The sequence below is a fragment of the Cucurbita maxima genome, unplaced genomic scaffold (assembly GCF_002738345.1).
Source record: "Cucurbita maxima cultivar Rimu unplaced genomic scaffold, Cmax_1.0 Cma_Scf00018, whole genome shotgun sequence".
Taxonomy (NCBI): Eukaryota; Viridiplantae; Streptophyta; class Magnoliopsida; order Cucurbitales; family Cucurbitaceae; genus Cucurbita; species Cucurbita maxima.
The window spans coordinates 614005-637005 of NW_019272034.1; the positions used below are offsets into that span (position 1 = coordinate 614005).

At 36.8% G+C, this 23001-nt stretch overlaps 7 protein-coding genes across 9 annotated transcripts; 4 read left to right on the plus strand and 3 right to left on the minus strand.

The window, feature by feature from the left end:
- Nucleotides 1-125: 125 nt before the first annotated feature.
- LOC111493273 (pentatricopeptide repeat-containing protein At1g80150, mitochondrial-like) lies at nucleotides 126-3111 on the minus strand. The gene is given in 4 exon segments (XM_023142920.1): nucleotides 126-1338; nucleotides 1441-2318; nucleotides 2321-2833; nucleotides 2865-3111. Coding segments are annotated over 2 exon segments (1200 nt in total). The 5' UTR covers nucleotides 2696-2833; nucleotides 2865-3111; the 3' UTR covers nucleotides 126-1338; nucleotides 1441-1493.
- Nucleotides 3112-3932: 821 nt separating this feature from the next.
- LOC111493366 (signal peptidase complex catalytic subunit SEC11A-like) lies at nucleotides 3933-6828 on the minus strand. Its single transcript, XM_023143049.1, has 8 exons — nucleotides 6559-6828; nucleotides 5754-5866; nucleotides 5426-5497; nucleotides 5265-5300; nucleotides 5070-5115; nucleotides 4809-4896; nucleotides 4582-4639; nucleotides 3933-4244 (listed from the first exon to the last, which is right to left on the minus strand). Exons 1-8 carry the CDS (start codon nucleotides 6635-6637, stop codon nucleotides 4194-4196), a joined length of 543 nt encoding a protein of 180 aa, XP_022998817.1. The 5' UTR covers nucleotides 6638-6828; the 3' UTR covers nucleotides 3933-4193.
- A 732-nt stretch (nucleotides 6829-7560) lies between these two features.
- On the minus strand, nucleotides 7561-9514 carry LOC111493367 (embryo-specific protein ATS3B-like). Its single transcript, XM_023143050.1, has 3 exons — nucleotides 9235-9514; nucleotides 8851-8958; nucleotides 7561-8004 (listed from the first exon to the last, which is right to left on the minus strand). Exons 1-3 carry the CDS (start codon nucleotides 9373-9375, stop codon nucleotides 7723-7725), a joined length of 531 nt encoding a protein of 176 aa, XP_022998818.1. The 5' UTR covers nucleotides 9376-9514; the 3' UTR covers nucleotides 7561-7722.
- A 1807-nt stretch (nucleotides 9515-11321) lies between these two features.
- On the plus strand, nucleotides 11322-15645 carry LOC111493365 (phospholipase D alpha 1-like). Of its 2 annotated transcripts, none has more exons than XM_023143047.1 (4): nucleotides 11322-11448; nucleotides 12538-12634; nucleotides 12759-14658; nucleotides 15023-15645. In XM_023143047.1, exons 2-4 carry the CDS (start codon nucleotides 12545-12547, stop codon nucleotides 15454-15456), a joined length of 2424 nt encoding a protein of 807 aa, XP_022998815.1. In that variant the 5' UTR covers nucleotides 11322-11448; nucleotides 12538-12544; the 3' UTR covers nucleotides 15457-15645. The 2 variants fall into 2 exon arrangements, with proteins under 2 accessions (XP_022998815.1, XP_022998816.1); XM_023143048.1 differs by having other exon boundaries at nucleotides 11338-11448; nucleotides 12499-12634.
- An 800-nt stretch (nucleotides 15646-16445) lies between these two features.
- LOC111493207 lies at nucleotides 16446-17034 on the plus strand. Its single transcript, XM_023142854.1, has 2 exons — nucleotides 16446-16590; nucleotides 16778-17034. The coding sequence occupies exons 1-2, from the start codon at nucleotides 16446-16448 to the stop codon at nucleotides 17032-17034; spliced, it is 402 nt and encodes a 133-aa protein (XP_022998622.1).
- Nucleotides 17035-18183: 1149 nt separating this feature from the next.
- Nucleotides 18184-21362, plus strand: LOC111492957. Of its 2 annotated transcripts, none has more exons than XM_023142502.1 (6): nucleotides 18184-18335; nucleotides 18466-18571; nucleotides 19032-19253; nucleotides 20004-20094; nucleotides 20924-20990; nucleotides 21083-21362. In XM_023142502.1, exons 3-6 carry the CDS (start codon nucleotides 19148-19150, stop codon nucleotides 21134-21136), a joined length of 318 nt encoding a protein of 105 aa, XP_022998270.1. In that variant the 5' UTR covers nucleotides 18184-18335; nucleotides 18466-18571; nucleotides 19032-19147; the 3' UTR covers nucleotides 21137-21362. The 2 variants fall into 2 exon arrangements, with proteins under 2 accessions (XP_022998270.1, XP_022998269.1); XM_023142501.1 differs by having other exon boundaries at nucleotides 18185-18335; nucleotides 20882-20990.
- A 254-nt stretch (nucleotides 21363-21616) lies between these two features.
- Nucleotides 21617-22781, plus strand: LOC111492958 (EPIDERMAL PATTERNING FACTOR-like protein 8). The gene is made up of 2 exons (XM_023142503.1): nucleotides 21617-22272; nucleotides 22343-22781. The coding sequence occupies exons 1-2, from the start codon at nucleotides 22182-22184 to the stop codon at nucleotides 22573-22575; spliced, it is 324 nt and encodes a 107-aa protein (XP_022998271.1). The 5' UTR covers nucleotides 21617-22181; the 3' UTR covers nucleotides 22576-22781.
- The last annotated feature ends 220 nt before the right edge of the window (nucleotides 22782-23001 follow it).

A 23001-nucleotide genomic window follows, 5' to 3' on the forward strand; every position in this document is an offset into this window, starting at 1 on the left:
TTTATTTTTATCCAACTTTCAAATGTTTTTCTCTTAAAATTTTTTATTATTCCTTTTGGACGTTCTTCTAACTAAAATTTTTTATACTAACAGAGGCAAACGAGAATACAATCGTGAACCAGATATGAACACTAAGAAACCCTTGTGAATACCTTTATTAATTTTTGTTATTATCGGATATGAGCAGCAATGAAAGAATGAATAAAAAATATTTCCCCTTATGAATACCTTTTGCATCACAAAATATGGAAAACTCGTGCTGTAATCTCCATTTCCCCTTTACACAGGATAGTTACCAGACAAGAACAGAATCCATGACAAGAGAAACATAGGCGCCCAAGATTCAAAAACATGCTCTTCCAAGAACAGAGATCGCAGGTGAAAAATATAGGATCTAACAAGCATTCACGACACAGAACAGACAGCCACTGTTTCTGCATGTTCTTCAGCTCCATTTATAACTTGAGGTGATGTCTTTCTCTCCCTCCTTGCATTCTGTCTAATGCTGTGGTGATATGGGTTGAGACTCGAGAGATCATCTCCAACCTCTCGAGATGCATGCCAACTAAAGCTTTTGCCAAGTCCTGCAACAATGATCAGTCCATCAACGGCTGCAAGTAACATAAATTGAATCAGAGAAGAACAAGAGGCGGTATCGAGTTCCTTGCTTGAAAACTCAAATACAGCCTCTCACCTTAAGAAACCTTGTTGGACCAACAGAGCAGAAAGAATGAGCCTTCCCCATAGTCCATAGACACGGGTGACAATTAATCGAACGGGAAAACACACCACCAACATGCTACCTTCCCCATGCTCCATAGACATTACGCTCTCCATGTAATCTAAAGGGAGAACAACAAGATGATAGATTTGCACACAGAGAAAGATTCAGAAATCTTCAATCAGACAATGGCTTTCAAGAGGCATAAGGCCAGCAAATTTATAATCCACATAACAGCACAGAAATAGTACACACATACATGTATGAATAAACGAACAGCCCAGGTATGTGTGCCTAATGTGCGTGAGAGGGTGAGACTTGCTCAGTAACTCACAGAGAATATGGTAAATGACGGCGGCTCCATTCAGAACCTCTTCTTCTTCGTAATCGAGACCATATGTTTGAGTCAAGCCTTTAGCTATTAGCTGTACCGACCTTTTCCTCCTTTCTCCCATAAAACTTCCCTTCACCTAGTCCCATTTCCAATTAGTAGAGATCGATATGGATACTCAGGATATTGTGTCTGGAGAGATAGATAGATAGGACTACTAGTTGCTTGATCAGGGCTCTAGTTTTATTTATATTCTATAAAGAAAGAGAGAGCCTCTAAAAGAAAGTTTTTGTCGTCGAGAGAGAAGTCTCTGAAGATATAACCCCATAAAAAATCAGTGTCCAATTAGCTTTGCAATTTACAAATAGAAGTAAAGAAAGAATATGAGCTCCTTTTGAGCTTTCTGTTACTTTTGTCTAGCACCAATCTACAAATCTCTCTTCAGCTATTGACCAGTGTGGTATTCAAAGCTTCCAACTGAGAAGTAGTGAAAGGAGGTACCCTTTTGGTAGCCAATGTGAGTATCAATTGAGCCTTCCCAGGCTGCCCCATCTTCTTGAGGGCTTTAAGTACTGAATGAAGTGTATCAATGTTAGGAAACCAATTCTTGTTCATGGCATCTTTGCACATTGTATATGACAGGTTGAAATCCCCACTTCTGCACAGATAATGAATCATAGTTTGATAGATTTTGACATTTGGTTTATATCCACTCCCATGCAAAGCAGAATAAACCCTTTTAGCCATTTCAAGAAACCCAGCTCTGCAAAAACCTTTCATTACCAGATTGTAAGTAATCTCATCTGGTACAATCCCAATGTTCTTCATCACATTCATCAATTTTTTAGCCTCCCAAGCTCGTCTCCTGTCAACCAAATATTGAATTCTCACATTGAAAGAAGCAAGATTGGGCAAACAACCTCTCAAAACCATTAGATTCCGCAGACCATTACTAATTTCGCATTGATTGACCTTGTAAAAAGCTGAAATTAACGTAGTATATGTAACCACATCTGGTCTTATTCCCAACTTCTCCATCTCTAACATGAGAAGATAAGCTCTATTTAAAATACCCATATCACAAAAACCCTTCACAACAATGTTAACAGAAATAATATCCAACTCGATATTGAATTTTTCAGGAGTTTCTCTTAAAAATGCCTCAAGGGCTCCTATATCACGAGTCTTCATCAAAATCTTAAGAACAGCATTAAATGATTTCACAGTCCTATGGCAGCCATATAAGTGCATATCATAAAAGGTATCTCAACAGCATGCTTGATCATCTCAGCCTTACCATATAACATTATGATTCTTATAATGAATCCTTCACGGCGTCCTTGTGGAAGTGTCTTCTGATGCTCAAGTAAATGTTCAATGTAATCAAAGCGACGAGCCCCAGCCAGCCGAGACACGGTATCTTCAAATGCAAATCGATTCTCAATCACAAGTCGATTGTGCGCATTGGCTTTGAACAGATGGAACAGCTTTTCGGGGTCCCGTTCAGCTTTTAATTTTATGAGGGCAGGTTCTTCGACAGGTTTCGAGGTCTGAACTTGATTCAATATAGCTGCAGAAGTCTCTGCTGATGCAATGACGGTACCAGCATGGAAGAATCTGCGAATGGGTCGCAGAGAGACCATGTTCTAGGCGTCTCCTCAAGAAGAAAAGACATACCCATCCATCAAAATCAAGATCTAAGTCATGTTCTTGAGAAAATAGCCACTGCCCATCAATAACAAACTGGAAAACCCGAGAAGCGGCTGCTAATTCAATAATGAAGAAGTGATTTCTTCCAGAATTCAAATTCACTGAAATAAACTCGAAGAACACTTGGAGAACTAATCCGTGCATAAACAGTGATGCAATAACAGACTGAACAATCCCAAGATTAATGTAAACAAAAAGATTTGTTCAAGAAGAAGAGGAAATGGAGCGAATCAAAGAAAAGAACTGCCGTGGAAAGAATTGAGATTGGTGATGGGAGAACGGAAGAAGTGTGCCGTAAGGGATCCGCGGTCTGAAATTTGTTACGGTCTCTCTCTCTCGTGAGGTTATGGGGTCAATTCGCGCTCGTATATCGAAGAAAATCATTTTCGTTTTGTCAATTTTAATGCAAAAACTAATTAAGTTGACTTTTTTAAAACAAATTTGAAAATTAAGACTAAAAAAACTTTTCAAAATTTGAAATCAACTTTTAATTTTGTATAATTTTGTGTACTAATATTAATTAAACAAGAAACTTTTCACATATATAAAATTTTAATATATGTCACACATATAATATGCATACTTTGTCTACAAAAAAAATAAAAAATAATAACATGGCTCAAACAAAAGATGGGTGGCGTTTTGCTTAAGTCACAACCCGAGTGAGAGGATGAAAAAACCTAATGCCTCCCTCATCGAGAAAACCCATCGACACCCTCCTCTTCTCCTTTTCACGCACCAACCCACTTCATCATCTTCATCCTGACAAATGACAGTATATTGTATATTGTTAGGATCTAACATTCGCGAGCGGGCAAACATCTACATCACCCATTACCTCCACATGATTTTTAGGCATTCCTTTCGACATGATTCCTAGCATCTTCACCACAAACACAATCTAGATGGTTGGGATGCCGATGTGGGTTGGTTGTTTTTCTCGTTCTCACTTTCTCCCCTCGCTTTCATTGGTTCTCTTGTCCTCTCACTCTAGTTGTAACTAAGCAAAACGTTCTCACTCCGAGCCTTCTATTATTTTCATAGCCCCTATTAACCATTAAGCTAACTCATAATGGTTTCATTTGTAACAATCAATGGATCATTCTAGTTCTAGTTTCAATTCTACCAACCAAGTACCCCTTAATAAGAACCAAAATTCAAGCGTTCATAGTTGCAAGACATAAGCTCATCAAATCGATAGCGAGCATACAAGGCGAACCAAGTTTGTGATACAAATGTAGTTCTAGTTTTCCCTGAGAAATGCACAAACATTGATATGCAGAAGAACAGTAAACAAAACCAAGACTAAATGAGGTTAAATGGCTAACATCAGAAAACTTAGGCGTTCAATATAGAAAGGAAAATACTTGTGGAAATCTGTCTGTATACTTAAACTTCGCTACGTCGCTACTTCGCTACTTTGCTTTGGTCTTAGTCCTTTGAAGTTATGACAAGAAGCCCCAAAGCTCCAATCAGAATATACTGCAACAACAAACAGCATAAAGTTATTTTCTACTCTTTTCTTCAGCCAAACATATGCATCATCAAATATGATTGCTTATGGGCAGCAGGGGAAGAATTGCTTCCAATGAAAACCACTATCATTTCAAGCAAATGCAGATGCAAAGATTTTAATCCAATTACGTAAGTGTGCCATTCCGTAGCTAGCCGTCCAGAAAACGTATAATCGGAATCCATGTTCACAAAGTTCTCAAAAAGAATTATGAACTCAACCATATGTGAGCCGGAGATTCAAACATTAATTAGTTGAGGTATGCTCAAATTGGCCACAAAGCTTTCAAAATATAGATTTACGAACCTTAATTATCGGTTTCTCGGTCATAATAATAGTCACCCAACCAACATAAGGTAAAAACCTGAAGAAAACCGCGCAAGCATTAGCCATATTTACTATTTATACACTTCAATGGAAAAAAGAAAATGAGAACCAAACGAGACATTAAACATGATCTTAGTTCGTAGTTCATAGACATCAAACATTAAACAGGAATGTTATGAAACGAGCCCTAAGTTCATAGTTCTTACCCGACTGCTCTTCCCATGATATGATGCCGCTGAAGCCAAAGCTGGCCTTGAGCATATAAAAGCCTATCATCCCCATAGTTATTATCCCCTAAAAGAAAATATGAGAAAGGTGAGTACCGAATACTTTAAGGTAACAGGAGATAGCGAGATTAGTAAACTTTTGATCGAGCATATCTGATAATAGGTCACCTCCATACTTTTACGATATAACAGGACAATGAATATGTGTTCTAAAACGTACAATAAACCATTAGAAGCTACCTTTGGTAAGAACGTCAACTTCTCCCGTATCTGGCCGCTCATGAACCTGAGAAAGCAATTAGATTACAGACAAACATAACCAAAAACTAGATTACTAGGGCCCCATTTGATACCCTGGTTTTTGGAGGGTAATGAAAATGGTGTAACCAGTTCCAAATATATTTAGGAGACGTGATTGGTTCAATCGTTGCTTACCTTAATTACACGATGAACGATTGGAATTTCACGACCCTACAAAGGACAACCAAGAACATAATATTAACAAAGCCACAAAAGTGTAACAATAAGAAAATAAAATATAAGCATATTTGAAAGAAAATTGCAAGTATTAAACCCCTTCAGAGTACACCGCTTACATCGACATTAAAGACAACAATCTCTCCTGCACGGATAGGATCCTTACTCATGTGTAAGAATAAGATGTCCCCCTGAAATGATATGAATGATTAAAATTAGATACTGAAATTGAACTCGAACTGGTATGTTAAAATATTGGTTAATCTTTTCATTTCACCAATTGATGCATATAAACTACAAGTTTCGAATCATAAAACATTATAAACTCGAGAATGCCATGGATTCTTAACAGTGTTATAGAACCAACTAAAGATGATAAGTAGAAATGTATATGAAGGTTGTTCCATAAGCAAACTTGAAAATCCATCACAGCAAAAATCATCTTACCCTCTTAAACCCTGGCTCCATGCTCCCAGAGAGAACAACAACAACGGGCGACTCGCTTCCAGTAATGCACATTAATGCCTTCCATATTATGAGTGCAGATGTTACAATCATGCCTGAAAAAAAATTTCAAAACTGACTCGTTTTCAACCATCACAACATCATAACATCGATGATAGATGTTAACAAGAACATCTTTGATTTGAAAAGTCAGTGAATCTCAAGCAAGAGTGGTCAGTAATCCCATTTATTCCAATAATATCTTCATGGGATAAGCTTGGAATCGGTAAAAAAAGGAAATGGTAACATCGTATTTGTAATTGAAGAGATCAATATCAAGAAATCAACTTCCAGAGCCTAACATAAACCAAAAGTCAGTGAACTTAAAGTAACTATCTAATCTCCCAAAACCTAAGGACTCCTTAAACAAGATCTTTAATGATATGATCGAAAATGAATCGATAACGTTATAATGGAAATGACAATGATTTCCCCCTTTTCTACTCGTTAATAGGGAAAACAGAATTCGAAAACCAAATTGAACCGAACCACAAAACTCTGTTCATTGATATCCAAAATTAGGGTACAAACTAAAACCCTTGACGATCCCATTGTAAATTATGCATAAAAGTTGCAGTGAAACCAGCTGGGTTTGAAGTTCCTATTATCTAAAGATCGACAGCGGCAAAAAGGAGCCGAGATTTCAACTTTCAATCACGACCCAGAATATCGTTTCTCCCTAGAAGAACCGAGATCCGTAGAACAGCTGCAAAAGGCTTGAATATGAGAGAGATAAGAGAGAACGAACCGAGACTGACGGCCTGGGAGAGAACCTGACGAATCTGAAGGGATTTGATGGAATCCATGGTTTCTCCGATCCACCCCATTGCCCTTTTTCTTTGTTCGCGCGAAACTTCCTCCCTGGTTATGCTTTATCTTCAAAATCTCTCCGCCGATCCTCGAGAAGGCAATCCCGAATGAAGGAGCCTCGTTTTCCTGCGGCGTTTAATTCTTGAATTTATATGAATTTAATTTAATATATATGAGAAATAAGAAGAAATGAAATTGGAAATCCTCGTTGGAATTAGAAGTGAATTATTATTATTATTACGAAATAAAAGATAAATCACGCATTTGATTATAAATGGTGGAAGAACCGCCGGTTGCCACATTGGCGGCGCGTTGTGAGAGAAAAATGGAAGAGCCAACACAGTGAGTTGACTCGGCTCTAAATTTTTGTAAACCAAATGGGTATCCCTTTTTAATAGCTAACCTATTAGGCATGAATTGAATTTCGTGTTCAATATTAAACTCTCAATGGTTTGAAGAATTTTTTTTTTTTTTTGTTGGATCGTACCTTTGCAAGCCGACACACAAAGCATTCCTTACATATGTGTAGAAATTTCTCCCTATAGATGTAGGTAACAAGTCAAAGCAGACAATGGGCTTACATTGGAAGATTGTGTGCCAACGAAGACGTTGAGCCAAAACGGACAATAGTAGACTTACATTGGAAGATGTGCTAACGAGGACGTTGAGCCCAATTGTAAGATCTCACATTGGTTGAAGAGAAAAATGAAGCATTCCTCATGTGAATGAAACATTTGTTATAAAAACGTGGAAACCTTGGACTATTACATAGGCGCCTCTTACAAGTGCTTCGATAGGAAAGATTTTTATCTATAGATATCATGGACATTAAACTATGCACGGATTGATGTTGTCCGATTGGTATTCCTTAAAAAATTATAGCTTATGATCCTTACAAAATACAAGAAGTTTCAATTTAATACCAGCAAGAGCTACACCATTGAAGAGAGGGTGGGAAATTAAATCCACAAGAAAAGAAACCTCATTTCCAAAATACAAAAGATGTCATCACTTTATTTTACCCAGACATTTCCAACAAACAGTTCCGGTACACTTCATTTATAGCTCACACTCAGAGCTTCACATTTTCAACTCAATCCTTTTACATTGCTGCAGTAGATCCCACAGCTTGATGATACCCAGAGCAGAAATTAAAACCAAACCATACATCATTCGGGATCATCGCTTTGTAGTTGTACGTAACCGATCTTCTCGAAGAGTAACTATAGATGGTTACTTTGTCCACTACCCATCCGTCGTATCCTCTCCTGTAGAGGTATACGTAGCATATCGGATACGTGCACGGTCCGTTTAAGTCGTATTTGTCTGTAGAGCAGCGCTCGAATGCCCTTGAAGATGGATTGTCAATCCTTGGTATGTATACCTAATCAGTCACATAATGTTTGATGAACAAGTAGGCATTTTGAGAACAATGGAAATGAGGAAGAAAATAACTCTAAAAGAATTAAATCAACTGTTGAAGAACCCAAAAACTAAACTATGCGTCGTGCCCCGAAACTTTCTTATACTACAGGAATGAGAGCACTACTCTCGTTTGTTGTCAACCACATCAGCATCATTTAAAAATGACATAAAGTTGAACGACGTTAAAGCATTAACTTACAAAGCAAAAATTATAGTACGATCAAAGTACTAGTTTAGTCATTTCCTATTTCTGAGTTTTTAGATCAAAGTTCGCTTGATTTTCCAGAAACATTCTAAACCTGCATACAAATCTTGATAACAAAATATGTGTTCATCTCTGTTCTTCCTAAATATTAATGAAACAGCTATTTTGATCCTTTTTAGTCCATTAACTATATCCATAAAAGGGACTAAACTCAACAAAATACCCCAAATCCAACACAAACAACTACGAAAGTAGCACCATCCATTACCTACAACAAACCACAAATCTTTAAAAGCAGAAACATAATTGAGAGTACTACAGACTCATTTCATGGTGATTTCATTTTGAATAAGTAGTGTTTATATGCTTAATTGTCAAAAACTAAATATCAAACACTATAGGCCTAATGTCAACATGTTTTCAAGGAGTATGGGGTTGAGTTAGATGAAATTGGATCACTGTTCATCAGACAATCCCAAGATTTCTAGTGCTCATACTTAACCATAAACACACAATGTTCAACAGAAATCACAAAAGATAATATGGAACAGTACTGATTTTACATTGGGAGTGAAATTCTATTCCAAAATGAGAAAATACCTGATTGCCATAAGCATCCCCAAATGCAATACTGATCTGGTCTCGAGTATAAACAGGTGATGCACAGCTTGTTTTAATCGTCACCGTGTACGAACAGCTCCTAGCATTCTATACAAACACAAAACAACAACAACAAGAAAAGGGTTCACGAGTCTTAAGTCTAAAATTACTCCAATAGCTCAAAAACCCACATCGATTATTCATCACCAGAGCAGAAAATCAAACCACACACTGCAAATTTCTACGAAACGAACAAATGGGTGATTCTAATTTGAGCGGTTTAACACATTCATGATGGTTTTTCCCCCAATTTTTCTGGGGGAAAAAATGGCGCGGTCTCGATCGTAAGAACAATTGGGGTTAAAACAAATCGCAATTGCTCACCTGGGTATTGTTGATCTTGAAGGATTGATGAGGCTGTGGCTGAGACTGTGGGTGGGGAAGGATGGATCGAGAAGATTCTGAGAAGCCGAAGAGGACCAGGAGGAAATAGAGGGAAATGGTTGCTTTCTTGAAGGATTCCATGGCCTCTTATGCTCTGCTCTGCACTGCGTTTATTGAAGGGCTCTTAAATATAAAGCCACGCGAACTCCCAACTGCCACGAGAATCACCCGAGAGTTGGAGACATTTTTCTAATAGATCTCTTCCTTTTTCCCCTTTCCCCTTTTTGTTTTTCCTAAATAAAAATTAGCTTTAGTAGGGCTAAATTAATAAAAATAGCTCTAAAATTAGTATTTTGTCTAAAAATATCTTTAAATTTTTAAAATTTTTAATAATATTTTTAAATTTAAAGATAAAAGAATTTAAAAAATACATTTATTATAAGTTTACAGTTTAGGCCTTAACATTATATTTGTAATGATATTTCAAAAATACTCTTAAACTTTAAAAAGTTTAATGAATATTCTAAGGGTATTTTTAGACTTTTTTAAGTTTAAAATTTAAAGATTTTTTATTAAAAATTTAAAGTTTTTTTTTTTTTTTTGATGGCCCAAACCTGAAGTACAACTCCTCAACCTCAGCCAACAAGCATTGGACGACGTTGAATCCTCTCATTTGTTCTTGAATTTTTAGTGAGAAGCAAGACATTGGCACCCTCGAGAGCAGCATTGGTGTTTTGACCCACACAACGTCAGATCGAGCCAGCAGTCTTTGTCAGTAAGACCTTCAACCTCGACGTTTCCTTTCTCTTACTTCCATTGTTCTGCAAATCATCTGGTTTTAGGTGTTTACCTTTGTTTGCGATCATGTTGGCGTCGTGTCGTTTTCCTTTCATCTCTCGCTACCACTTGTTTAAGCCCACCGATAAGCCTCAGTGTGCTTTAATCCATTAAGAACTCGGTTTAAGGTGAAGGCCACAAGGCAATATTCGTTATATACAAGTATTATAGCCCCCAAGTACAAAGTTCGGGTATTCATGTTTGTATGCACAAGCGTGTAAAGTACAAAGGATAGGGGTAGATCATGAAAATCAACGTGACAACGTGTGAATAAACAATTGTACACTAATTACACGTGGAGGGAAATGATTTGATGAAAGAAAAGGATCTTTGAAAAGTGACATACGGTGGGCCATCCCTAACCTTATCATTAGATCATGTTGATTTCCCGCCTTTTCATCTGGACCGTTGGATGCTCCACAAAATTGTCGGTAACCTCTATCGCTTGCCACGTTCTTTGGTGGCTAGCCAATCATGCCGGGTGAGATATTTTATGGAAAAAAAAAAAAAAAAAAAAAATCCGTTTGTGATTAAAATTAATAATAATTTCATCTAAATTATATATTAAAAAAAAGTTGACATGATATATCTTAGAAAAGTTGATGAATTGACTTCAAAAAAATAATTTTCCATGCAAGAATATTATTAAGTATATTTCAAGAGATTTAAAAAAAAAAAATTAAAATTTAAAAAAATTTAACAAACCAATATTCATGGGTTAATTTAATTTAATTTAATTTACTTGTTTATTGTTTTAAAACGTCATTAAATGTCATCAATCTAAGTCATAGAGGAAATTAAAATTTGCTTGGACCATACTCCATATCTAGAGCCTTGTCACTTGGGCAATTCTAACCAATGTTTTATATTTCATTATTATTATTCACAATAAGGAAATTAATGCTTTTCAAAACTAAATCAATCATTTATATAATTTTATTCCATCTTTAACCCTCCCCAAAGATATTACGAGGAAAAAAAATATATATTGTCCAACCCACACTCCAACCAACTACTTTATAAAAAAAATTATATATATAAATCTCTGACTACAATAATGTTATATTACAAAGAGAATAATTAAAGTAACAATTATTAAATTAAAAGTTTGTATTTAAAATAAAATTCGGTTTCATAAATGTAAGCATAAAAGAAAACTACACAAATAATGTCGATTTCATTTATTAAAAAAAAAAAAAAAACTATATTTTACTTTAGTGAATCAATAATATTTTACTCAACTTTATATTTTTTTAAAATGCTTGCAATCATTCCATTTATGCATAAAACTCCTTCCATTTTCGTTTCCCCTCTGCTTCTTCTTCGCTGAAGCTGAAGAAAAAATCTGCAGAAACAGTACTGAAAGCTTCGAGAAAGGTATTTCCATGCCTCTGCTGCTCTTCAACTTTGTTTCCATTTACTTCTTCTTCTTGCTCATGTTTCTTACTAAAGCGTGTGCTATGAGTTCGCTCGACTATTTTACTTTACAATCGCTTCCTGTTCTGTTAAATCTGTGTTGCTGCGATTCGTTCTCCGGTTTTCTTTAGTTTTTTCTCTTCAAATCAATAACTGAATAGGATCGGTTTAGAGGATCTTGCTACTCGACGGAGCTTTGCTATCTGATTAGCAGAATGCGACAGATCTCCGCCTCCTACGGTGGTTAGTCGCCGTCAGATCCGGTGACTCTGAGTGCCGTTTGGGCTGTAGGAGGGGACGGATCTCCGACCTTCGGTAGTCGGAGAGTTGGACGGCCGTCGACGGCTAAAGTACCGTCGAGAGAGTGGAGTCCGTACGCAGGAAATTTGGATATTATTATTTCTCATGTGCGTGTGGTTGTGGCGCCACTTGCTGTTTATCGCGTTCCCTCGTGGGGCTCCGCCAGGTCCATCATCGAAACCCAAAAAGAACGTTTTACCTTCTTTCTTTTTTTTTTTTTTTTTTTTTTTTTTTTTTTTTTTTTTTTTTTTTTTTTTTTTTTTTTTTNTTTTTTTTTTTTTTTGGATAATAAGTAGATTTAAAAAAAACTTTAAAAATGTCCTTTGTAACATTAAAGTTTCAATAATAACGCATCAACTTTCAATAGTTCTAAAAATAACCTCGATCTTTACAAAAATCATTACCATTTAATTTTTTATGTCTGCAAATACTTCATGAAAATTAGCGAGAATAAACAAATTATTAACATTTGAAAGATGGTGGCAACAATTTAATTTAATAAACTTTAAATGTTTAAAATTCATGACCAGAATCCTGAAGTGGGATGAAACATAAATTATTGATGAGACTCACGTACTCTATTATGATGAATAAAAAATTCTGAATTTAGCATTATCGTGTATAACCCTTCCTATTAGTTTCAGATTTACAATGAACGGGCAAATTAAAATATATTTGGTGTTGATTTTGAGGTTAATAAATTTGATTAAGGGACTAATTCAAGAGGATTACGTTAATTTTGTGTGGCAGTTGAGAAATGGCGCACATTCTGCTTCATGGCACCCTTCATGTCACCATTTATGAGGTGGATAAGCTTCACTCCGGTGCTCGCAATTTCTTGAAATCGGTAACTCTCTACTTTATCTTAATTAATTTTTTTTGAGGTGGATAAGCTTCATTCCGGTGGGAGCTAAAAGTTGAGGATTCGTAGTTAGTTTAAATAATTTGAGTTTCAAATTTTGGGTGTGCAGTTGGTTGAAAACGTAGAGGAAGCTGTGGGGTTTGGCAGAGGAGTAACGAGGCTCTACGCCACCATTGATTTAGAGAAGGCCAGAGTTGGAAGAACAAGAAGACTCGAGAAAGAACATTCAAATCCAAAATGGTACGAAACTTTCCACATCTACTGTGCTCACATGGCTTCCAACATCATCTTCACTGTCAAAGACGACAATCCCATTGGAGCAACCTTAATCGGCAGAGCATATTTGCCTGTCAAAGAGATCATAAGCGGTGAAGAAGTTGACCAATGGGTTCCTATCTTGGACGAACGCAAGAAGCCCATTCGTGGAGAACCCAAAATTCATGTCAAATTACAATACTTCGATGTCACTAAGGATCAAAACTGGGCTCGTGGCATCAAAAGCTCCAAGTTTCCTGGAGTTCCCTACACTTATTTCTCTCAACGACAAGGTTGTAAGGTAACTTTGTACCAAGATGCTCATGTTCCTGACAACTTTATCCCCAAAATTCCTCTTGCTGGTGGCAAGTTTTATGAGCCAAATAGATGTTGGGAAGATATTTTTGATGCAATTATTAATGCTAAACACATGATTTACATTACTGGTTGGTCTGTTTACACTGAGATTTCTTTGGTGAGAGATAAAAGAAGGCCAAAGCCTGGTGGAGATGTGATGCTTGGTGAATTGCTTAAGAAAAAAGCAAGTGAAGGAGTTAGAGTTCTTTTGCTTGTTTGGAATGATACTACTTCTGTGCCTATCCTGAAGGAGGACGGGCTAATGGCTACTCATGATGAAGATACTGCTAAGTTCTTTGCTAATACTGATGTGCAATGTGTTCTGTGTCCTCGCAATCCTGATGATGGGGCTAATGTTATTCAGGATATTGCCGTTGGGACAATGTTTACTCATCATCAAAAGATTGTTGTTGTGGACAGTGCTTTGCCTAATGGAGATCCAAATCGAAGGAGGATTGTGAGTTTTGTTGGTGGGATTGATCTTTGTGATGGTAGATATGATACTCCATTTCATTCCCTTTTCAGGACGTTGGATTCAGCTCATCATGATGATTTCCATCAGCCAAACTTCACCGGTACTTCCATAAACAAAGGCGGTCCGAGAGAGCCATGGCACGATATCCATTCCCGCCTTGAAGGACCAGTTGCGTGGGATGTTTTGTACAACTTTGAGCAGAGGTGGAGGAAGCAAGGTGGAAAGGATTTGCTTGTGAAATTAAGGGAGTTGGATGCCATCTTCATCCCTCCATCACCTGTCATGTTCCCTGATGACTTTGATAGTTGGAATGCTCAAGTTTTCAGGTCCATCGATGGCGGAGCGGCTTTTGGCTTCCCCGACTCGCCCGAAGAAGCAGCCAAAGCTGGACTTATAAGTGGAAAGGACAACATTATTGATAGAAGCATCCAAGATGCTTACATTAATGCCATTAGAAGAGCAAAGAATTTCATATACATTGAAAATCAGTATTTCCTTGGAAGCTCGTTTGAATGGAGAGGTACTGATGTGAAGCCGGAGATGATCAATGCCCTGCATCTAATCCCAAAGGAACTTTCACTTAAGATTGTGAGTAAGATTGAAGCTCGAGAGCGGTTCACTGTGTACGTCGTCATCCCGATGTGGCCGGAAGGATTCCCAGAGGGGGGAACAGTTCAAGCTATATTAGATTGGCAAAGAAGAACAATGGAGATGATGTACAAAGATATAGCTCTAGCCCTTAGAGTTAATGGCATCGAAGAGGACCCTAGAAACTATCTGACATTCTTTTGTGTAGGCAATCGCGAAGTTAAGAAGCCTGGAGAGTATGAGCCATCAGAATCCCCTGATGAAAATTCAAGTTACCTTAGAGCCCAACAAGCCAGGCGCTTCATGATTTATGTTCATGCCAAGATGATGATCGGTAAGTTTTAACTTTCTCTTAGTTCTAGAAATTCTCTTTCCATACACGTCACCCAAGCCCACAACTGATAGATATGGTCATTTTTCGCCTTTTCCTTCAAGAATTTTAAAACCCGTATGATAGGGAGAAGTTTTCACATCCTTATAAAAAAAATGTTTCGTCCCCTCTCCTACTGAGGTGGGACATGAGTCATTCCCAACGGGTGACGAATTCTTGTCGAAAAATGATGACATAAACTTGTCATTTAACCTTAAAACTTAAAAAATTCAGATACTAATATACACCATAAAATTAAAACTAGCCTTATCTTAGAGGTGGTAGTAAATTTTTGTTGAGAAAGCTAATGGTATTTTGTTTAAAACAGTTGATGATGAATACATAATAGTGGGATCAGCCAACATCAACCAAAGATCAATGGATGGTGCAAGGGACTCAGAGATAGCCATGGGAGCTTACCAGCCATTTCATCTGTCATCAAGAGAGCCAGCAAGAGGCCAAGTCCATGGCTTCCGTATGGCATTATGGTTTGAACATTTAGGATTACTCCACGACTCCTTCCTCTTTCCAGAAAGCATTGAGTGTGTAAGAAAAGTTAACCAACTTGCTGATAAATATTGGGACCTATACTCAAGTGAAACCTTTGAACACGACCTTCCCGGCCACCTGCTTCGCTACCCGATCGGCATCTCCGGTGAAGGTGAAATTACCGAGCTTCCCGGGTTCGAGTTCTTCCCGGATACTAAGGCGCGAGTCCTAGGTAACAAGTCTAATTATCTCCCTCCGATCCTCACTACTTAAAAGTTACCACTTTTCCTAACTGTTATATAAAAGAAGATGCTGGCTTTCCTGTTCTTTCTCTTCAAGTTCTGCCTTTCCTACTCTGTTGTGATGGGAACGCAAGAAATCATCATGTGTTTGTGAAATGGTTTAATGTTTATGAATGTGATTGAAGTTGCTTTCTAATAAAAACTGGGACTTTGTTTGTAAGGGATTAAGGGTTGATTTATGTTATTTAATTTCTTAAAAAAAATTATTTCAATTGGATTTAAAATTTTAAAATTTTGTATATAACAGGTCACATAGATTTTTAATATATACATATAAGATACAAAATTAAAATTTTGACTATAACTTATTCAAGTAAAATAAATGTGTATACGAGTTGGGGTTAAGAAAAAGACTAATGATACAGGTGTCAAATCCACGTGTCAAAAACTGAGTTGGAATCCGTAGTTGCGTTGTCCAGAGTGGGTCCCACCTGGATTTGACTGTTCATCCACTCGGATTCTGAGAACTCTTCTTTGGGGGGGTTTGAATGAAAGTTGACTGCTTACCTCAGCGCCTCACCGGCTGCCACTGCCCAATCACCATCACCAATATTTAATATCTTCTTCCTTGAAATACTATTTATTTTTCAAATTAGTTTATAATATTTTTAATAAACTTTAAAACTTGGATCGAATTTGATTGGATGATAATATAGTAATAAAATCTAAATGGACAATATTTATTGACAACGAGTTTAAATTATTACAAATGGTATCAGAGAGATATTAAAATCAATAATGAGTCTGAAAGAAAAATGAGGGTCGAAGGTAACATGATCCATATAATTAAATCGCTCTCACCCACTTGCTAACTAAAGTTGCTTTCCCAACTCAACTCCACCACCCATTTTTCTTCGATTGGTCAAGATACAAAAGAAGCCCACAAACGAATTCAACTTTCGGCTTCCATTTTCCTCTTTCTTCTGTTCCTTTGTTCCCTCTCCTCCTTCTTTGCCGGCCATGTCTTCCATTCTGAGCTCTCAAGGTCTCGTCATTGCCACTGCCATGGTCGTCTCCTCCACAGCTCTGTTTCTCGCCTTCTCTAAGCACCACAAGATCACTCCAACCTCCTCCAAATCCCTTCTACGTTCTTGCTTATCTTCTGGTAATTTCAATTCCTTTATTCATATTCTTTGTAACGCTTTTCTTACTCCAATCCGAATAAAGAACCTCTTAATTTGATATCATATCGAAGATTTGGGGCTGAAGCTTTGGTGGGTTATTGTAAATTTGAATTTTTTGGCATGTTTTGAACATCTGGGGCTGTAACTTTGGTGGGGTTTTGTGGTTAGATGATAAAAAGAGGGAGAAGAACCAGAACAAGAACAAGAAGAAGGGGAAGAAGGTGAGATTTGCAGAGGATGTGAAGGAGCCAAGAGGAAACGGAGAGGAGTACAGGAAAGAGCACGATGAGAAGGTGGCTATGGCGGAAAGAAGAAGAAGAACAACAACAACGAGGAGCTGCAAAAATCAAACTCCTGCAAATCAACTTGCTTTGTACAATGGAATTCTTAAACAACGATCGCAGAGGATCCAATGTTCATTTTAATCAAAGTCTTTGCCTTTTCTTCTTCTTCTTCGTCTTCTTCTTTCGTTTTTGTTTTTCATTGTTTTCTGTGTTTTCTGTTTCTGGGGATGGAATTAAAGTGATGTTTATATTAATCTACTGACCAATCTCCAAACAGGGGAGGTTCTGTTACTTAATCAAAAGTCAACTAAAAATTCTCCTAAAAAATCTAAAATTTGTCAATAAGAGTAATAAGAGTAGATGAGATGAGTGGATATTATGTTCCATAAATTTTCTTGTATACTTATTTATTTTTTTATTTTTTTGTTAGATGATGGATCGCCTTTTAGTTGTGCTATGGTATGTCTCATTTTTAACTTTTAGGCATGGTCTTATGGGCGACGTTCACTTGTTGTTACTATCCTCGATGACTTACTCAGGATATAGAATCTACATTATTGCGCAATGAATTGTGACACTCTCCCTTATTTAAACTCAGTATCGGATGATGACACAATCATAAGTTAATTGTTAACTCACTCGCCTTATGTAGGACTTGACATTTGAGACTTGCAGTGTAGATACGAAATGGTTGTGAGCTATCCCATATCGGACACTCATACGCTCCAATTGTCAGACTTGGCCCAAAACTCACTAGACAGTCAATGACATCTAGTTCTTAGATATCCTAGTCTTAGCCCGAAAAAGTATGTATCAACTATCTCTTTGGCCACTTAGGCACAACATATATTCTACAAGTGGCACATAACCGTACACCCCTTGAGATGCAGCATTTCCCTTCGACCAACTCTCAACCACGCTCAAAGACGTTGAGTTTGATTTTGTTGCACATTTTTTCTTCTTGTCCTTTAATTTGATCTTAGTTCTTTTTCTAATACACTTAATCTTCACCTTGTAGGAGATTTAAATTTTACCAAAACAAATTATTCCTTTTATAGGTTAAATTAATTTAATCTATGTAATTAAAAAATTAAAAAAGAGGGTTAAATTTTAGTTTAATTATAAAATTTTGTAAATCGTTATAACTTAAAAATAGTTTCTATAATTGGATAAAATAGTGGTAGTAGTTCTAACAATCTTTTTATTTATTTATTTAAGGGTAATTTAACTGTAATAATATTGTACGTTACCGCCATTTCCATCTTCTTCCATTTCTTGCCATAAATAAATAAATAAAATAAAATAAAAATAAAAAACCAGAGAAGAAGAGGGAAGGTAGAAGAAGAAAGGGAAGCGGGCAAGCTGAGCTTGTGAATCCTCGAAGAGGCATTTTCGATTTCAGGAAGCACGAGAGGGGCGACCCGTGATATTGTTCATTCAAGGTCGACCCACCTTTTTCCTCGAAAGTTTCAATTTCTTTCTCTCAATTTTTAATTTTGATCTATGGATTTCTCAAACTTGCTTTTGTTTCTGCCTTTTATCTTTACACCCGTGAATCATTTTCGATTTCAGAAGCGGCTCGGCTCTCTCATCTTTTCTTCCTCGAATCGGATTTGGTGCTTCCTGGATCCGTCTTGGCCTTCTGGGTTTGCTTTTTAGACGTTGCCCTATACTTGGGGTAAGTTCTTTTTCGCTGTTTTGGATTTTGAATTTATTAGTTATTTGATTGATGCAATGTGCGTGGCATTGTTCTGTTCGCGAAATTGGTTATTGGCTGTGTTCGGTTTCTTAAAAGAAATTGTGGCAAAATGAAAGGAGGGATTTAAACTGGTTACCTAGCTGATTTCATCTTAATGATTGAACTATTTCTGCTGCTTTAATATTCATTTGTTTTGTTTCTAATGGACTTAATCTTAGCATTGAAATCCAAAGATCCAATGGCTTAAGGGGGATTCTCTCTAGTGTAATGGACATATGGGAAAATGTGAATAGCTATTGAATGGACATCATAGTGATATCCCTGTCATCCTAAAATAACATCCTCTTTTTCTCATTTTGGTCTTTTGTTTTTCATTGTTCACTATAGTTTTGAAGTATCATGTGGCTGGTTTTCTAATGAGTTTCTTGATGAACTGTAGTTTGTAATAGAGCTTTGGTTGCATTGAAAACTATACAACTCTAAAGTTACGACCTCCGTAGTATATTGATCCAAGGCTTCTTGTAACACACTTTGGAAATCACAAGCACGCGTGGTATGGACAACAGTGCTAACCAGTCACGGGGTGGTGATTCATCATTTAAAACCGAACAATTACAAGAGGATTCTAGTAAAGCTAACGCTCCTGCATTTGTAAATCATGGTAAGTTCTCATTGCTGCTACAATTTCTTGCAACTTCGCTTCATTAACTTGTTGCCATAGCATTAAAGTTGAGAGCAAGGGCTCCAATGCCATTTTCTTAAATGTCAAGTCTCGATCCTGTCTGAGTTGATGCAACACAAACACCAAACAATCATCATGGGCTCGTCTAGTAGTCAATAACGGCAGTGAGAATAATAAGGAGCTTAGAGGGAATAAGTTTAAGTCATGGTGGCCACCTACCTAGAATTTAATTTTCTACAAATTTCCGTGACAACCAAATATAGTAGAATCAGTCCGTTGTCACTTGAAATTAGTCGAAATGCGTGCAAGTAGTCTCAAATACTCAGCAAATATGTATATAAGAAATAAATACTACGACCAATACATAGTTTGTAACTTGTTAGAATCTATTTACAAGCAAACGGTAAAGTAGCTGTACTACAATATAAAAAACAAATAACAAAAGCAAATAGCGTTTTGAGGTGGCTCACTCTCCTACAATGAATTTCTATAGCACTATGTCTAACTCCACACTATAAATTCCTCTATTTGTAATCAATCCCACCCTAACAAAGTACCAAATAATTGCAATTATGTCACTACTAACATTCTCAATGTAACTCTATTAATACTCTTACTCTGATATCATTATTCTATCGCTTTCCATACGAAAAGGTTGCAGCTTAGGAGTTTCTATGTTCAACAGTATTGTCATTTGTTTAGGTGGTGGTTTGACAGTTTTAGTTGTAGGTCTTCTTCTCTGGAATCAAAATAGGCAGCAATGGTTGCAGAACAAAAAGGCCAACCGTAAAGAACAATTGATTCGAGAACCCAAATTGAGGTAAGTTGGTCACTGTTCTTTTCTATAACCAAAATTATTTGTATATCCATAAATGCATCTGGAAAGTTTTGATTTCTATTTATAGTGCTGTAATTAGATTATTGGCAACCCATTTATTCCAGTCCATACTGAAAACAATTTATTAGTTACTTCTAGATACTCCCATTGACAACTTCTAAATTATGCCCATTTTTTAGAAGCATTTATCCGACGTCTAGAAGATCTTTTATTCTATACATTTTATGTATGTTTTCCGAAACATTGTTACGAGTTTCTATGATGCTTTTCTTCTAATGTGGCCATGATTTCACATCCCTACTATGTGTTTGGTGAAGTAGGCCTATTATAAGGTTAATTCTTCTATGGAATTTCTTTTATGGAGTTTGTTTGGTGAACTTTTCCCAAGACTTTTTTTTTCTTGTTTTCTATTTTCAGAAGTGTTTTTAATAATTAGGATTGTATGGAAGGTAAAAGGTCAATGATATTGTTGATATTCTAATCACCATTCTCAAACTAGCAAGTTTCTTTGTTTGGAAAAAAAAGAATTTTTTTTTATAAAGAAGTTCCAAACTAGTCTAGTTCCAAGCATTGACATTTACTTCAATGAAATCATTCATTTCTAAAAAGTCTTGATATTCTATTTCAATACTTCAACATGTTGATACTTATCAAACTGAAGGCTTGCTGGATGATAAGAAACCAGAAAGAAAAATTGGTTATAACACTCTGGTTTCTCTGAATCGGGAGTTGATTATTCTTGAACTTTTGTTTGTTGCATCTTTGTCAGCACTCATTGTCTCTGCATGCCTAAATCCTTCTGGCTTTGCAGTTGGAATGCAACGTACGACAGTTTGTTGGGAAGTAACAAACCATTCCCGCAGCCCATACCGCTTGGTGTAAGTGTCCACTATATCCAACTTATATGCTTCTTCGCTGATCAAGTTTTCTGATTAATCTTGCCTGGTTGATCCAATCTTGAAATCTACAGGAAATGGTCGATTTTCTTGTGGACATATGGGAGCAAGAGGGGCTGTATGATTGAATATCATGGATGGAATGTAAGATATTTGAAGGTTAAGCTAGACTCCGGAAGCTCCCTGAACTGCTGAACTAGAACTATAACATCTACAGGTTCAATTAATTGTTAAGTTGGCAACTTGAGCCAATACCAAAATGTAGCATTCTGCAAAACCAAAACAAAAAAACAAGTATCAATCCATATTATTACTGATCACTGTTCAGCTTGTTGCTCAGGCGTCTTGTGTTCTTCCCTTGGGGTAATTCTTTTTTAATCAAGTTCTTGTCTGAAACTTGAGTTGCTTCGTTCTGTTGAAATGGTGGACTGTGTAGAGAGAGACAAATGTGTTGATTGTTTTCAATATTTTATCCATAATTTGTTTCATTATATATAAAATTTTGCTCCCTTCTATGAAAAACGTTTATCCAACAGCCATATCACTATTAGGATTCAAGTAAAGCAAGATACACAGCACCAACAAAGCGTGCCACTCTATAGTCTTGTCAAAGACAAAATTTGGTTACCGTACATGTACAATCATTTTTCAGAGTACAGAGGACGGTTGGATGCCGTGTGATGAGAGGACAAGAGAGCGTTGACTTTGAACGAGAACCGTTGATGATTCTCAATCAGGTGGTGTCAGTGTTTCTACATCAATCATGTGGTGTTCAGATATGCTCTCTCTTCTTCTTCTTCTACAATTGTAAATGTTGATGTGATGATGCAGAGACAGAGGATCTATGGTTTTGCTTTCTTTTCTCCATGAATATATATATATATTTTTAATTTTATTTTACTGTTTGATTTGCAGAGACTGAAAATGGAGGAACTATTTGTGATTGACGGCCCCCACTTTATTTGATTCCTTCTAGTTTTGAACTCACCAATGCCTTTATGAGTTTAATATTGTCCATGGAAGCTTTAACAAAATCTGCTGTTCTTCTATTTCACCACTGTTTTGGGGAAGCTTTTCACTTTCTCATCCTTTCCACAATGCCCAACAATTCCTTATATTGAAATCTCTTCCTTTATCTCTCATAAGACACACAGCTTCTCTCACTCAGCTCCAATGGCTTCCCCAAGCAATCTTCTGAAACTCGTCATCGCCGTTGCTGTGGCGGCTGTCTTCTCCCTCTCGCTTCCTCTTCCTGCATTATCAGGTAAAGAAAGAACACCCTTTCAGCCTTTTTTTCATCAGCTGAAAAAAATTGTAACTTTTGTGTGTCTCAGCTCCGGCAGCGGGGGGCGGCGAGAGTTTGTGGAAGAAGATGGTGTTGGGATCGAAGCCGCCAAGATGCGTAGGAAAGTGCTTGAATTGCCGGCCGTGTACGGCGTCGCTGGTGGTGCCGGAGCACCGTGAAAGGAAGGGGTTTGAAGCTGATTTGAATCGTAGAGAAGAGGATGATAGCTATTATCTGTTGCATTGGAAATGTAAATGTGGGAATAAGCTTTATCAGCCATAAGAATATTGGTTTTCTGGGTTTTGCCATTAATGGAGTTGGGTGTTGTTTATGGGATGGTGGTTTTTATGTACAGAAATGAACATGTTTTAGCTTCTTTTGTACTCTGTTTTTCTTCCTCTGTTCTTTTGGATCCATTTTTGTCTGCCTTGCTGCCATTTTCCAAGTTTTTGGAATTGGAATCACAATTTGTGTGGATGAGTTTATTTTATTTATTTTTATATTGAATACATCGACTTTTCATAAAATATTCCAATGATTTTTTAAAAACTTTATGATTAAGTCAAATGTCAGTTAACACATGAATATGTATGAACATGTACAATTGCTGTTATTCGCCTAGAATGGCCTCGATTCTCTTATTGAGAGTCTCTTTAAAGGTTTCATTTGGGAGTCGGCCATTGATCAATCTTTTTGAATAGAAACTTT

Coding starts and splice junctions, on each gene's coding strand:
- LOC111493366 (XM_023143049.1), bottom strand. CDS start 6,637: ATGGGGTGGATCGGAGAAACCATGGATTCCATCAAATCCCTTCAGATT. Junction 5,116..5,264: donor TCGTTCATCGTGTAATTAAG/GTAAGCAACGAT, acceptor TTGCTTTCTCAG/GTTCATGAGCGGCCAGATAC. Junction 4,897..5,069: donor AGTTGACGTTCTTACCAAAG/GTAGCTTCTAAT, acceptor ATTTTCTTTTAG/GGGATAATAACTATGGGGAT.
- LOC111493367 (XM_023143050.1), bottom strand. CDS start 9,375: ATGGAATCCTTCAAGAAAGCAACCATTTCCCTCTATTTCCTCCTGGTC. Junction 8,959..9,234: donor TCAAGATCAACAATACCCAG/GTGAGCAATTGC, acceptor GTGTTTGTATAG/AATGCTAGGAGCTGTTCGTA. Junction 8,005..8,850: donor GGGATGCTTATGGCAATCAG/GTATTTTCTCAT, acceptor GTGACTGATTAG/GTATACATACCAAGGATTGA.
- LOC111493365 (XM_023143047.1), top strand. CDS start 12,545: ATGGCGCACATTCTGCTTCATGGCACCCTTCATGTCACCATTTATGAG. Junction 12,635..12,758: donor CTCGCAATTTCTTGAAATCG/GTAACTCTCTAC, acceptor TTGGGTGTGCAG/TTGGTTGAAAACGTAGAGGA. Junction 14,659..15,022: donor TCATGCCAAGATGATGATCG/GTAAGTTTTAAC, acceptor TGTTTAAAACAG/TTGATGATGAATACATAATA.
- LOC111493207 (XM_023142854.1), top strand. CDS start 16,446: ATGTCTTCCATTCTGAGCTCTCAAGGTCTCGTCATTGCCACTGCCATG. Junction 16,591..16,777: donor ACGTTCTTGCTTATCTTCTG/GTAATTTCAATT, acceptor TTTTGTGGTTAG/ATGATAAAAAGAGGGAGAAG.
- LOC111492957 (XM_023142501.1), top strand. CDS start 19,148: ATGGACAACAGTGCTAACCAGTCACGGGGTGGTGATTCATCATTTAAA. Junction 19,254..20,003: donor TCCTGCATTTGTAAATCATG/GTAAGTTCTCAT, acceptor TTTTAGTTGTAG/GTCTTCTTCTCTGGAATCAA. Junction 20,991..21,082: donor CGCAGCCCATACCGCTTGGT/GTAAGTGTCCAC, acceptor TGAAATCTACAG/GAAATGGTCGATTTTCTTGT.
- LOC111492958 (XM_023142503.1), top strand. CDS start 22,182: ATGGCTTCCCCAAGCAATCTTCTGAAACTCGTCATCGCCGTTGCTGTG. Junction 22,273..22,342: donor TCCTCTTCCTGCATTATCAG/GTAAAGAAAGAA, acceptor TGTGTGTCTCAG/CTCCGGCAGCGGGGGGCGGC.